The sequence below is a fragment of the Spea bombifrons genome, chromosome 8 (assembly GCF_027358695.1).
Source record: "Spea bombifrons isolate aSpeBom1 chromosome 8, aSpeBom1.2.pri, whole genome shotgun sequence".
NCBI lineage: Eukaryota > Metazoa > Chordata > Amphibia > Anura > Pelobatidae > Spea > Spea bombifrons.
In genome coordinates, this window is record NC_071094.1 from 28,707,083 (window position 1) to 28,722,689 (window position 15,607).

The 15,607-nt window shown below is 35.7% G+C and overlaps 1 protein-coding gene across 3 annotated transcripts in view; it reads right to left on the bottom strand.

Annotated features, from left to right (window-relative positions):
- Nucleotides 1-3,857: 3,857 nt before the first annotated feature.
- Nucleotides 3,858-15,607, bottom strand: part of GRIA3 (glutamate ionotropic receptor AMPA type subunit 3) — a 109,223-nt gene continuing 97,473 nt past the window's right edge. The window contains exons 12-16 of one of the 3 annotated variants that reach the window (XM_053474235.1): nucleotides 13,289-13,487; nucleotides 11,504-11,751; nucleotides 6,582-6,696; nucleotides 4,955-5,202; nucleotides 3,858-4,453 (exon numbers count right to left, since the gene is read on the bottom strand). In XM_053474235.1, coding sequence (XP_053330210.1) covers nucleotides 4,957-5,202; nucleotides 6,582-6,696; nucleotides 11,504-11,751; nucleotides 13,289-13,487 — 808 coding nt within the window. In that variant the 3' untranslated portion in view covers nucleotides 3,858-4,453; nucleotides 4,955-4,956. Of the gene's footprint in view, nucleotides 4,454-4,954; nucleotides 5,203-6,581; nucleotides 6,697-10,522; nucleotides 10,638-11,503; nucleotides 11,752-13,288; nucleotides 13,488-15,607 lie in introns of those variants that run through there. The other 2 variants (XR_008355311.1, XM_053474236.1) reach the window with 2 other exon arrangements.

Sequence of the window (15,607 nt, forward strand, 5' to 3'; positions counted from 1 at the left end):
CATAAAATTAATTAATTAGTTTAATTTCTAAATTAATTTAGAAATTAAACGTCTTAAAGTCTTATACTGATCAAATTGTGAAGTTAATAAATCTAAATAGCTGTGATTATATATAAAGATACATATAGTTCTACCAAACAATTTATTTTTTACTAAGACATCTACATTGCTTTATATGAAGACCAAAACCTAATAGGTACAGTAATTTCACCAATACATTACCTACTTGGCCTTATTATTATGATCCTGTGCTGATCTTCATCAAGCCCACATAGTGAGAGTTTCAAATCTTATTTATTAACACTTTAAACATGATTGGAATATGTTTATCCTAAAGATAAAACATGACTATGCACCACTTAAGGTAGTGGTCCTAAACAAGTAGAAAGCAATGAGTAGAGTTGATAAGCCAAATGGCTTTATGATCTGATACTTCATGTTCATACATTGTCGCCAACACCCATAATGCAACAAATAAACATAAACACGGAAAAAACATTTTTTTTTACATTTTTATTTACAAAATGTATTAAAACTTTATACATGCCTCATTGAAATGAGGATTTGTAATCTGTCCACACATGCAGTTATTTATTTTACAGCCATACATTTGCTTGGCAATTTTACTGCTTACCAAACCGCAGTTAAAAAAAAAAAAAAAAAAAAAAAAAGAATTCCAACTAAACAAAATAAACAAGAAATTACAAATAAAAAAGCGAAATATTCTACTGCTGACCTTTTGCAGTTATAGCAGGAAATTGTAAGCAATCAATATTTTTACATGCATTTTTGTTAAAAAAAAATACTGAACACCCTTGCTTCTGCATGAAGCTCACACTCTTAAAAATTAATGTCATTCAACAAACTTACATGTTTTACCCTATTCTTTGACAAATGTTGCCATAACATACTGGTATTTTGGCCCCATTATCTAAGAATGGGTTAAATAACATCTAAGAAAAAACATTGTAATATTTTTTTCTGCACAGCTTTTGTTTCCCATATTGGGATATTAATAGCATTTAGACCTTGGAAAAAAAAAAATCACAGTTCCGTTATTAGAAAGTCCCATTTCTCAGCTAGCATCCGACAATAATTTCCACAAGTCTTTTCTCTATAGTACGCTGCTAGCTGAGGCAGTTTGAGACCAGAAGGCCTGTTGTCATATTGTTTTGGAAATAAAGTACATTACATATCTGCATTTTTCATAACAAGACAGCTATAATGTATCATGTGTTTAATGGAGCTGATAAAACATGTTTTTCTATATGCTGATGGTGCTTGGGGGCCTGTGCTTTGCAGGTCACGTACATTTTGAGTTGGACACATATCATGATCATTCTCACAAAGTATGTTTTAACAAAGGGTCATGTTTATCTTCCATCCATGGCTCAAGGGACAATGCAATGTGAAGCGGAGGCAGTGATGGAAGAATACAGAACAAACAACACAGAGAGGTCCACAATGTAGAGGTATCAATGCTACAAGGCTTAGGGGATGGAGGTGAGAGCAAAGTATTTGACTGAATACGTAGGGGTATGCACAAATAATACTTAACAAGGTGGTAAGGCAAATATAGCACTGTATATGAGAAATGCCTGAGGGCTACGTAAATAGAAATATAAAACATTGTATACAGCAAAAACTAGGTCCTATCATCTGGAAGTAGGATTATTAAGGGTTAACCAAATAATTCCCATTATATGATTCCACAAACAGGTTTGACATAATGCTCCAAAAATATCTCCCTGCTGATTGACCATTACCTATAACTGTATAGTATATATTGTTAGATGTCATAATCTTGTAATCAGCTTGCTGGTTAATATTTTTGTTTTAGAAAATACTCTATACCTAGCAACAACAACTTAAAAATGGGTATGCTTGTCATGGTACATCAAAAACATAAAATGTGGCCTCTGTAAAAAAGTATATATATATATATATTGTTTATAAATGTGTATATACATATATATGTATTCTATATTAGTGAACAATAATAGTGACTTCCATCCTGATTTATATTTGTTTTCATGACAGGATTACAAATTTCTCAAAACTATAAAGCTCAAACTTAATAAACAAGGCTCAATGTTTAATGTGGATGGTTCATTTATATCACAGTAGAAAAATCATGGCTCAATATGTATCTGTTATCCCATCATGGACTGATATGGCCTTTGAGCTTGGAACCTGAACATAATACACCACCTGGAATGTTACAGTTAAAAAAAAAAAACCATCATAATCATTTCTGACTTATTTTGTTTTATTAAAGCAGAGAAACTTTAGGATGAACTGTCAAGTTTAAACTTGTCAAGAGAGTTGGCTTTACATTAGTATATATGAATCTCTATAAAAGCATACACGGCTTTTCAGTTAAACGAGTTATTATTGCATGCCACTAATAGAATGTTCATATGTATCAAATTGTATGATTAAAAATTACTAATTGAAGAACTCTACATTAAAATCTTTTTTTTTTTAATAAAAGGCTTTTTTCTATACTGGAATTTAATTTGATGTCCGAACCTAATAATATGTATGCACTTTAACACACACAAAAAGAAACATGTTAAGTCATCAAATACTCGACTTCATTGTTTTCTAATAGGACTGACCATAAAATTGTATTTGTCTCCGTCTTGTGCATTTTTTATCAATTTATGCACGGAAATAATTTTGATTCTACGTATCAAGTGGATTGTATCTGCTTAACCCCTTCACGACAAAGCCCGGGCTCACAATGCATTGTCCTAAACAAACCGTTGTCCTTAAGGGGTTAATAGTACAATGTATATTAACAACAATTAATCAGTGTTGAACTGTATAGTATATATATATATATATATATATATATATATATATATGATTAATAGAAGAACAGACATAATTTTATATGCTGCTAATCTTTTTAAAGATTCAGTGGATAATTCTTACATCTATCACCCTTTTTGTAGCTATGTGTCAAAACTTCCAAATAAAAGAGATCTTTGGAGCAACAGTATGTAAAATCCAACCATTCATACTACGGTAAATTGTATATTATTTGATATCTATCAAAGATGGTATAATTATAGTTTCAACCATTTGATGTTATAAATCGGCTTAAGTATTCAATACGCCTTAACCTGCACCTGGGCGATCTACAAACATCAAGGTGGTATAAGCCATACATGGCATAAATACATTGTTTTTTTTTTCCAACTTAAACGGATAATTAAATACACACAATACAAAAATGTGCTATTTTGTTAAAATGTATATATATATATATTACAAAAAATATTATAATACGATCTGATTGCATGGTTTTTCATAAGAACTATACACTCACTTGAGTTTGGTTAGAATCAATATACTTCCACGCAACACCAATCATCATTTTAGATGCATTCTACATTACATGCTAGACGTGGTGTCTTCACATCAATACATACAATACAAATGTTTGTAACACACAAATGGTTATTTTTGACATGATTCTCAATGTATAATCGTAGGTTCCGATGAACAGAAGCCGGTGTTCAGCACAAAAGCACACCTGCCCATGAAGTAACCAATTCACTTAAATTTGTTTTATAGGAAGATTTGAAGTCCTTTGCGGGAATCGCTTGCATTTAAAACATAAAAATGTGAATTACTAAATACGGTATATAATCAAACCTATTTTTACCCTTATGCTTTACATTCATGTTACTGATGATTTTGGAGGACAAGTAAAACCACACTTATAATGTTAGGAAGAACAGAAACAGTAATATTAATTCTGTGTCGAATAGTGTGCTCTCCCAAATACAACTCTAAGGGTGACAATGTACTAACGTCTTACCAGTGCATTCACTCCAGTAACATGCTAAAATGTCAGCATTCCCGTACTTATTTATTTTATTTTGCGTTATCACATTGAACGTTATGTGCCTATATTGGCATTAATGGATTTCTCTGCATGTTCTTCCCCCTGGCAGTATGACTGCTTTCAGTCAAACATATAGCAAAGTGGCTACACTGAATGTAATACAAATATATGTTTACCTATAGTAGAAATGTGTTTTCTAACCACAAGAAAGACTGAATGCACCTTTAAAGTGCATACAGAGCATACAAGGCCCTGTAGAGTGCTATTAACAATGGCTTTTATCGAACTTGTACTTTACGAGAGTACATTTTTGTACACGAAGGTCTTGACTTGTGGCCAGCTTACATGTTTGTTTTCAAGCAAAGCATTAGCGTTTCAGTGATGATTTGCATTGTTTGGAGTCTCAGAATGGTCCGTAAGGCACTGAAGGAAACAAAAAAAATCAGTTCTTTCTACTAAAAGTTCTGCACCATCAGCAGTTTGTGTCATCCCTGACACCAAAGAAAGGGTTTAACTGGCTCAGGTGGTCAGGATCTAAGAGGAAGCCTTGTTCTCATACGTTCATCCTATCTCTTCATTCTTTCTGTTAAACACCTGCAAAATATATCAATACAGTGATTTAAATAACATGGAGAAAAGCAGTTCATTGCCATCTCATGGTTATACAATTCATTTGATGCACACACCCCAGTGATTAAACATATTTTAAACTTAATTTGAGAAGAGAGGCCTCAGTTCCTTAAATCGACAATTCAAATGTTCTAATCGCATAAACACTCATCTTATTGTAGCTCAAATCAAATACATTTGGCAGATAACCGTCCACTATTACATGGAGAGCCGTCATATTTGGAAGCAATATTAATTTGTCATGTGTCCTGAGCATCAGCATTGTCCTGCATCTTTCACCATTTATGACTACTAATTGTATAACTAATTGTGAATTAAAGATGTAAAAACAGAAACATTTAAGCTTTCTTCCACCAATACATCATGTCCTCTGAAGACGGTGCTACAATGGAAAAAGTAAAAACAAAACAGGTTAACCCAAAGCAAAACATAGTAACACCATCTCTTACTGGACCTAAGCCGTACCCTTAAATTTTAACACTTTCTGTTCCATAGACGTTGTAGCCTTCTCTGTATGTAGCATAATTCTGGGTGCTGGTTGCTGGTGGAGGTTTAAAGTTTTGTGCATTCTTTGTGATTTTCATTCTTTTGGATTCTGCCCGTGACTTGTAGCAGAATTCTATCAAGGCCACCATCATGGCTAATCCAAGACCTCCAACCAGTATATAAAACACCCCTGCGACATTACTTAGACTTAATGCGCTTGTCTTGTCCTAAGAGAAATGAACAACTCTGTTAGTTTCACCGGATACTTTTTTTTTTTTTGCACAATTCATGCCAAATCAGCTCGCCTCCAAACACAAATGGAATGCTATGCTAAAAAGAATCCCTTATTCTCACTCAATATCTTAAGCTACAGTTATGATTCACAATTTATAGGTTTTTTTAATTATATTTTTTTGCACATGACATTTAAGAGCTTATCCTAGATGTGTGTCTTCAAAGATTTAACTACTATGGTGACATCAAAGTAGATAAAATTAGTTAACTCCATGGAGGTACTACAAAACGTAATACATGTATTTTGTAAAATGTATACACTTTGTGATGAATGTAAAGAATATATAAGTATACATAACAAGTGGTATTTTTTTAGGTCAGCACAAAGTCTATGCTTACTTTTAATTGCTGAAAATATTACATATTAAAAAGTAATACTTTTAAAATGAATAATACATACAAGGTCATCTGGCTGCTAAAGTAAATTCAAGTTACACTAACACCAAGCTTTTGTATGTCATAGTAAATGCTTAAACAATTAAAACAAAGTCACAGTTTTTATAAAGAACTGTGAATTGTTGCTTATAATTAATCTTTAGTAATATATGCTTGAGAGTGATTAAACCAAACCTTATTTCAACAATTAAATTGAATCTTACCACTAATCTGAAAATTATAAAAAAATTTAAAAAATTTGGCTTGGAGCTTTTGGGTTTATTAATATATGTTAAAAAATATGTCACCTTCATTTCAAGTGAATGCAATGGGTTGTGTTTAAGGTTAATAAATGTAATAATCAGTGTTTAATTCTAATAGTGTGCTATTTTTAACACTTCCAAAATTAGACAACAGTAAAGTAAGTAAACGCACGAGAAATATGAATGTTGAATGAAGTGAACTAACCAACCATCTAATAAAAAAACATAAAAAAATAGAGGAAAAAAAAAAGTAAATCAGTGGAAAGTGATTCATCTCTGCAGATGTTAAATTTATCTCGGTAAACAGATCAATATTTTTTTTTGATAATTAAAATGTGTGACTATGTATTAGATTTATTAATATGTAAAAAAATGTAAAAATATGTACTTTTTAGTGAGCCTGCCTTGCTTGAACGATGTGTAATGTAGGGTTGTTTGGAAAGGCCTGCATTGTTTTGAACATCAACACAGTATGAAGGTTACATGAATTATGGTTTATTATACTTTAGTTCTTAGGAACTGCAAGTCATGTCTTAAATGTGGTGTGTCATTCTACGACATTTATACCATTCTGTGTTGGGAAATACAGTTTAACTAAAAAAAATAATAATTGTGTGCATGAAAGTGAGTAAAATGGGACTTCTAATCAATTCAAAAGACCTTCTGCGACTGACCTTACTTCCGGAGTCCTTGGCTCCACATTCACCCTTATCGTACCACCATTTGTTTTTCAGCTTGTCTAAGATGCCTTGTTCACTGAGTTTCAATACTGCAAGGTTTACAGGAGTTCTTCACGTGGGAAATAACATAAATAACATTATATTATGTTATTTTATGTTATTCAAGCTTAATACTACTTTCAAACTATACAAAGCGATAAAGCAGGGATCCTGGACACAAAGAGCTTGAACTGCAGGTAACCTGTATATCACCTTAGTTTTAACACTATCAGTGACACAATATTACCAGGTCCTGCCTATATCGCTTTGAGTAATCGGCACACACTGTTAAAAGAATAACGATATGTTTCGCCAGGTTCAGAATGCCTGGCTTATTTAATAATATCTTGCAGGAGCTGTTCTAGAGTTACATGAAAGATCTGTAGTACCTGTTCCACTGAGAAAGGTGAACTATGGGCTTGCGTTTATTCTGTCTATAACACTTACTTAACGGATAACGCGTTTTCAAATTATCACAAAACTGAAGCTATTAACATTTATTTCAACTATTGTGACTTTTACTCTCTTATATGCAATGCAATTAAAACATTATCCGCTAGTATAATTGAGAGGTGAGGAAGGTTCAGAAGAAGCACTCGTATCCGATTGCACTGCTAGTAGATAATTGAGATTTTTAATTAATAATGTTCTATATTTTAACAGTCCACTTGAGAAAATGCCCCCAAAAAGCAACATTTGATTAATTACTTTATTAAAGCTGACTTGGCGGAAAACATCTACATATTTTCACAAACCAATAAGGATCTTACGAGATTTCCTTGCTTCTGTTAATAAATATTGTAAAACAATATTACCATACTACTATATTGTTCTTAGGGGCCACTTAAAGGATCAAAATGAGCCAAGTGGGACACATATGCCTTAAAAATGTTTTCCACCATAATATTTTTCTCTAAAAAAACATAATTACTACATTTATTGCATTAAGGATGAGATACTCCAAAAAAAAAAAAACTACAGCCCCGCGTTCTTACAGAAGCCTAGTTACATTTAGAGGCTCTATGTGAGATGAATTTAATAGCATGTACAGCATGTTCTTTATATCACATGCAGTGCTATATTATTGATACACAAGAAGGGTGTGATTAGTGATGTACAATTGGAATATATCCCTGTGGTTCCGATAGGTGTAGTTGCTATAAATTTGTTTGTACAACTAAAACAATTCTTTTTTCTACAAATCATTCGGGACGATATCAATTGCGATAAGAAAAAACATTGTTTATTTAATTACTTGTAAACAATGTCGGATAAAATATGTAGGGTGTACTAGTCAACTTCCACAAGAAAGAAAAAAAGAATATATTTATGCTATAAACTGTAATGACATCAAACCTCCAGTCAATAGACCTTTTTTAAACTTGTATGTGGTAATACCTGGTTTATTTCCACTTACAAGAATAGAGCATTGTAAACTTGGGATAAGAGGTGGTCTTAAACATAAAAGAGGTCTTCTGGATATTTCAAATGGGCACTAGGGCCCCACTGCGTATTAATCGTCAATGGGAAATGAATTGCATTGTAGATTACTAGTGGATAATTTAGCATTAATTATTTATATTTAAATTGTTCAATTGATTTGATGCTGATGATTGGATATGTAATATGTATAACTTAAATTATATTTAAATGATTGGTATAATGATTTGATGAGTTAATTTATTAATCTTAATCTTATTTATTCAATCAATTCTATAAATTACATTTCCATATGATTTACATTGGGAACACTACTCCAGCAAAACTTCTCTGGTCTCATATCTTAATTTAGTACATTTATTTTGTTGTCATTTACTATTGGTTCAGTATCCAATTATCACATTTTAATTGGATTTCATGGAATGTGTGTGGTTATTGGATGTATTTCACTTGGGTGGAGAGGCTTTCTGATTGGTCTGTTATAGTTTTCAAAATATGGTGAAGGCTGTAGGCCAACGTCTATGATTACCGCGTGAGACATTTACCTCCATTCTGGTTTTTATACTGCACATTATGGATTCCGGACTACCGGACTCACTTTGAATTCTTTTTATACTATATGTTCTTACATAAGCAATGAAGGATTTTTTTTAGTGTATATTGTAGTTAAGAAACTACATTTAGAGCATCTGATGTACTATTATTAGTTTATTAAATGTCATTAATAGAATGTCAACACATTACTTTGTGCTATTACAGTGAAGGGAGATGTCAGGACCCTACCGGTCGTCGGCGGGGGTCCTCGCCCGGCGGCGACACCGCCGGGCGCCCGCGTCCTCGGCCACGTTCCCGTCGGGTCCCAACCCGTCGGCGGCGGAGGTCCTCACCCGGCGGAGTCCCCGCCGAGCAACCACGTCCTCGGCCGCACGGCACGGCATCTCCGTGCCGCGGGCCGCGTCCCCGGTCTCCGTTGCGGCGGCAGCCGCACGCGGCAGACGCCGGGACCATCGGTATGGCGGGGGGGCGGATCCTGCGGTCCCAGACCGCTGCTGGCAGCCAGGGGGGCGTGTCCTGCGGTCCCAAGCCTCACTGACAGCCAGGAGAGGCGTGTCCTGCGGTCTAACCGCAGAGGGGAGGGGTTAGGGACTAATTGACAGCCACAGAGAGAGGAGGGGTTTGAGGAGGAGTAACAATTAGGCTATTTAAACCTGCAACCCTGTACCTTCAATACTTGGTTGTTCAAGTTTCCTACCGGATTCCTATACCCTGTAGCTGTTTCTTCTCTATTTGGATTATACGGACTTTTGACCCTCGGCTGGATTTCTGGACTTTGTTTTTGGATTACCCTTGTTGTACTGCGAACCTTCTGATTGGATTATACGGACTTTTTGACCCTCGGCTAGATTTCTGGACTTTGTTTTTGGATTACCCTTGTTGTACTGCGAACCTTCTAATTTGATTACACGGACTTTTGACCCTTGGCTATATACTGGACTTTGTGTGTTGGATTGCCCTTTACTTCACTCCCTTGCACCCGGTGTCTCTCTGCGCTGCGCTCCGAACCCCACTCAGCTTTGACAGGAGAATACAAAATTAACAATGATGATAATCCATGAAAAATACTGGTACGGAATGAGAAGCATAAAAAGCCCCACAAGCCTACAATCTATTTTCTAATTTTATGATGTTCAGACAAATACTGAAAATATTTTTTTTATTGGTGATTTGTTTATTATTTAGATTGATTAATTGAGTTTGTTTTGGAGTACCCTTGTCAATCCTTGTCCTAATACTAAACAAATTTACCAACCAGATGTCTTTATAGCCCAGTGATAAAATATCAAATGATTTGACTCTTTGGAGCATCATCAATGGGTACAGAATGTGCTTACTGTTTACATTTTAGAATTAAAGAATAAAATATATTAATGGAATCAGTTACAATATGAGGCACTAACTAAGGAAGTTAGGGTAGGATATGTAGTTGGAAATAAGAGGAACTCTGTGTTAAAGAACATGTACCCAATAAAAGCTATTGTTTCAAGAGGGATGAATATAAATATTCTTGCCAACTTAACGTCAAGGTATTTTGCTTCTTTACTTAAATCCACAGGTGACGGATTTCAAAAGGATGCTTTTCCTCAATAACCCTCACAATAATAGCATTTTCTCCAGTGTCACAATGCATTATCTTCAGCCTACAAATAAGAGCAACAGTAGCCTTTTACAGTAAGCAAATTGTAACTCTTGATACCTTACTTTCTGAGTGGAAAAGGCATCCAGAGATAAAGACCAAGCGATCATTTATTTAACTTCAACGGCTACTGTATAAAGAATGAACATATTGCTCCGTTACTTAGTTTGTTAACATCTGGACTTTATGTTGGTTACTGAAATAACAGTCTTGCCGATTACTCTTGACTATGGTACCCGATTGTGGTGACATTGAGGCTGACCTTGGAGTCACCTCCCCCGCTGCCGCATTCTCCTTTGTCGTACCACCATTTGTTTTTCAATTTGTCCAAGAGTCCTTGCTCATTCAGTTTTAATACTGCCAGGTTAACAGCATTTCTTGAAACGATAAAACATAACTCGTAAGAAAATGTACAGGAGACTTAAGCATAGAGTTGTGCGAATGTGTTTGAGTGTGCTTTTAGGGAAAAGCCTTTGTTTTTATCAAACATTAAAAAAAAAAAAACTATGGTTCAAGAATGCATTCATGTAAACATGAGTTCACCCTAGGTATCTGCAATAGCAGTAAAGTATTGCAAAAATTCCAGCATTACTATTTGCACTGGATGGTAAGTTTGATAAGTTTTATGTTGTTTTATCCAACTGAAAACTATATATAGCATTCCAGCAAATATGAATTTTTTGAAATTCAGCAAAAAAAAATCGCACATCTCTACTTATTGATGCTATAATGTATAAGAAAGGAGCACAAGAGGACAAATTGTCTAGATTTTCATGACGAAGAAAGCTAAAAAAATATTGACAGCAAATAAACCTGGTTAAATATAAGGTGACTTGTATCATTTGGGGTGGGGGGCACCTGTCATAACTGATAGGGCTGGGATGCAGATAACAAACCATCTTTTGGAAAGAAGAAAAAAACAGACACACCACATCATGCAATTAACATTCAACACATATGGCACTTAATCTTGGCTTTTACAATTTAGATTGAAAAAAGCCATTGGACTGCAAAATTAAAATTCCACGCACATTCTGAAAGGACAACACACAAAGAAGAGAAACAAACAAATAAATAAATAAATGTGAATTGACGTAAAAGAACCATATTTTACCCTCCTGTCATGTCAAAAGTGTAAACTGTGTTACCTCAAACATCCACAAGAAAGTAAAAAAAAACCATAACACATCAGGGAAGGTGGAATACTATAACAACACACATATTGTTATATTATTCCACCCACCTTAATGCTGAGCCTTTTGGAGTTGCCACGCCATAGCCTTTGGAGTCCAGGTTTCCTCCGACTTTCATCGTATCGCAAGGTTTCCTCTGCTCAATGTATTCATTCATCGTGGATTCCAGCAAGAAGGCAAATTTTCCTTTGGATTTCCGTACACGGGCGACACCATCATCAGTTGTTTTAGTAAACACGGATGGCTCCGCTGATTTCATGTATGACCACATTTTTTCGTAGACGGCTATTTTTGACCGCTGTGTGTAAAAGAGAAAGCTAATGTTAATTCATTAAAGCCTACAGACAATCAGTTAATAGAATGATTGGTGGGACCCTGGGCACATAAGGAAGTAGGATATGACGGCTGGCCTATACATTATATGACTAATTAGACAATAAGGTACATAGGATGGATCTTGTCACCATACCTATGCCAGATAAAGGTGGCAGTAGGGAAGTAGGATTACTCTTTGTTTTAGTAAGGTTAATTAAAGTGATAAGGGTGGTAGACTACTGACCTTGGAGATTTGCTATGTGAGTATATTTATGGTACGGTACATCTGAGCATCCCCCCTCTGCAGGGACTTTCATTTAAATCACCTCAACAAATGAGGTAAGCAGCAGGGTTAGGATCCAGATCCCCCGCAGCGCTGCAGGGGAACTGGATCGTCCTCTGCCGGAACCTCTGCCAGGGCTTCTGTGGTGGACCACCAAATGCACAGATTAGTAAATACACTTTAAATAATTGAGGAAGGTAATCTGACCAGTTTTATCATATATGTAATTAGTTATTATTGTTAAGTAATAATTTATTAGCAGCAACTTGTACAAAATGTAACAACTGATGTACAAAAGCTCTGTCTTCTTTGAATAAAGCATTGACATGTGTCAGAATATTTGCATCAGGCACTTTTAACATGATCATTGTTCTTCTCAGTACGACGTCTGGTCACGCTATTGCCTTCTGCAGCAGCCGCTGCATGGCTGCAGGGCATTTTAGAAATCCACTATGAGTAGCAGTATTGACCTTATTTTACCTTTATTTGTTCTGATTCTATTTGCATCAGAGTTATGGATAATATAAATTACATGTTCTACCTCATTCTCGTTGAAGTTAGACTTTAGACAATTTTGCATCATTATAAAACAAATATTTAATGGGCATCTTCACGTCTCTGGTAGACTACAATACCAATTGCGGCACTATTCAATATTATTTACAGTAACAGGTAAGATATAAACTTCAAAAAGACATCGAAGAAATCCACAGAAAGAAGGACTTGAATTAAAATATATTACCCGAGATAACCAAGCCTCAAGGTTAACAACAGAGATACGTTTTAAGTAATTTTAATGTCTAAAGTAGAGAAAACCTACAAAATAGATCTTACAAGCTTCTCTAGGTCCTACTGCCGAGTTACACTTTATGTAAAGGACATTTCACCTGCCCCAAGAGTAACCAGAGCTCTCCCTCTTCTCGAAAAGTGGCTTCACAAGGAAGCAAGGCTAGCATGGGGCAGAGATAGCTGTATGTAGTGGGGGCTAGCTACAGAAATGCCTAAGTAAGTGGAGAGTAGGGGGGGGATGTGGCTCGGGAGCAACCTAGTCAACCGCCACTGCCCTGCCAGACGAGAGGGGACAATGACCCGGAGGACTGGGAAAGAAGCACTTCACTCAGAAACTCTGTGTCAAACCTGGAGAGTTCCCAGGTATGATCACAAGGGAGTAGAGTTTCTGGTAGGGGACATTTAGCTCCCTTACTTAAGGAAGGCAGAAAAGAAGAAGGCAATTTACCCGAAAGAATTCTTTGGTAGATCCTGAATCCAATGTCCCGTAAGCAATTTCTGTTTGTTTGGCGAGATCCTCTGCACTCTCTATTGGAGACACCATCCTCTCCACTGTAAGGAAGGCAGCCAAGTTTGCAGTGTAGGAAGAGATTATGATTAAGGTAAAAAACCACCACACTCCTCCAACTATTCTCCCGGAGAGTGATCTAAAAGAAAAACGGAGATTAGATATTTGTCCTGGTAATCCTGAGTACTGTCCAACACAAGACAGATGTCAGCACAAAAAGGCTGATGAAATGGAAATCAGTATACGGCTCATACTTTTTCCCCGTTTCTAAACCTAGTAGAATTTGTTGACCTGGTATTAAACCTAAATACAGCCATTTTACCCATCTACAACAAAAGAGATTAATAAATCTATCAAAATCTAAGAAAAACATATTCTAGCAAAACCATTGACATTTAAGAACTAATTGTTTAGGATGCTGTGTTTTATTTGGAGTAGATACAACTATCCGGGGTTTTATTAAGGATGAATTATCTGATTTAATACCGTATATGAATCCAGCACTGAAATCCACACAGGATTGCTATTTTTTATCTTCTGTTTTAAAATATTTTAGATTTATATTCAGCTCTGACATCACATCAGCCCCATCCCAAATATAGTCAGAGCATCTTATGCAAAGTCTCCTTTGTTTCCAAAGCACCCTCGGTGAAGAACGCCTCAAAATCCATGTAGGAAGTTGTAAAACGTTTCCTTTTCTCTGTGTTTTAGTAGATTGTGCATGTAGGGCCGGTGCTACCTATAGGTAAGGTAGGCCTAGGGCGCAGATCTACATGGGGCGGGCCTGCACTGTGGCTTGGACGGCATTCCAGTCCACTGCATGAGATGCTGAGATTAATGATCATCGTTCACCTACCATACTGCAAGTTAATTATTACTTTATTTTAGTGCAGAAAATGTACTTTTGTAGGGTAGGTAGGAGAAGCTGCAATTACTAAAGTGTATTACAGGGACTGCAGCCGACATTTTTTCTCCTGTACCTAAAGGTTTAGTTGCCAGTGTCTGGCCGTCCTGGCCCAGTGCCCTACTACTGCTCTCTTTTGTGGTCCTTACACTGGGGGAACCTTTTTTAAAAAAATATTTATATAAATATATAATTATGCGTGTATATATAACTTACAGACTGCAGACTATTTTTTATTACATTTTGGGTACATGCGTTTTTGGATAACTAATTTAATATCCTGCTTTTTACATTCGGAAATCTCTCTTCCTTATTCACTTTCTCATGTCTCTTACACTTTCACTCACACTCACTCATGTTCACTCACACTTTAATTCACGCTCTCTCTCTCTTGTTGTCTCCCTACCCTCTCCGCCGGTTGCTTCTGTGTCCCTGCTTTCTTACTCCGCAGCAACATTTCTCTTGCCTCTTCTTGTTCTTCTGTCTTCTTTCTTTGTCCGCTTGTCCCCGTGTCTTCTTTCTCTGTCTACCTCTCAGTGAGCCAGGCCTCCCAGGTGACTTATGCACAAAGGTGTAGCCTCCGTGAACACCCTTTCCTCAATTGAAGGAACGGGGTAGAGGCTGTCCCCATGACCTTTGAGAATACACCTTTTTGCAGAAGTGCCCCTGGAGGCCTGGTTCAGGGAGAAACAGAAGTAGAAAGAATACACAAGGAGAAGTGGATGAAGAAAGAAGGCAGAAGACAGAAGAACAAGAAGAGGCAAAGGAAGACATTTCCACAAATCCAAATGGCTTATATATATATATATATATATATATATATATATATATATATATAACGGTGACTTTTGGGACTGTAGAACAGCTAGGATAACTTCTCACTGACAAAACAAAATTAGTCTTCATAAAGAGAGACTTGGGCTCCAAACAGAGACTATCCTTTATAATAAGTGCGATTATATTATATGTGCGATTTGTGTTACAATGAACAAAATATCAAGGACAAACAGAAATGTGAAAATTAAATAAAAAATAAATAAAATTGGCGTACCTTTAGAGATGATGTAAAAAGGAAGCACAGAAGAGAAATGATGACAATATTTAGATAGGAAACATGTAAAATGGAAAACCTTGGATGCCTCTGCTCTTTTCAAAGCCAGTGATTCTTGTCTTGGCTGCATGAATACGCTGTGCACATTTTAACAATAGGGAGACAAATAACCCCTTTGTTGTATGATCTATACCCTGCCCCCTACTTTCGATTAAGAATAATAAAAATATAATTACTAATATTGGAAAAATAATGTATTTGTCATTGTGTTTTCCAAAATACAATAGTTTTTAACCATTTGAGT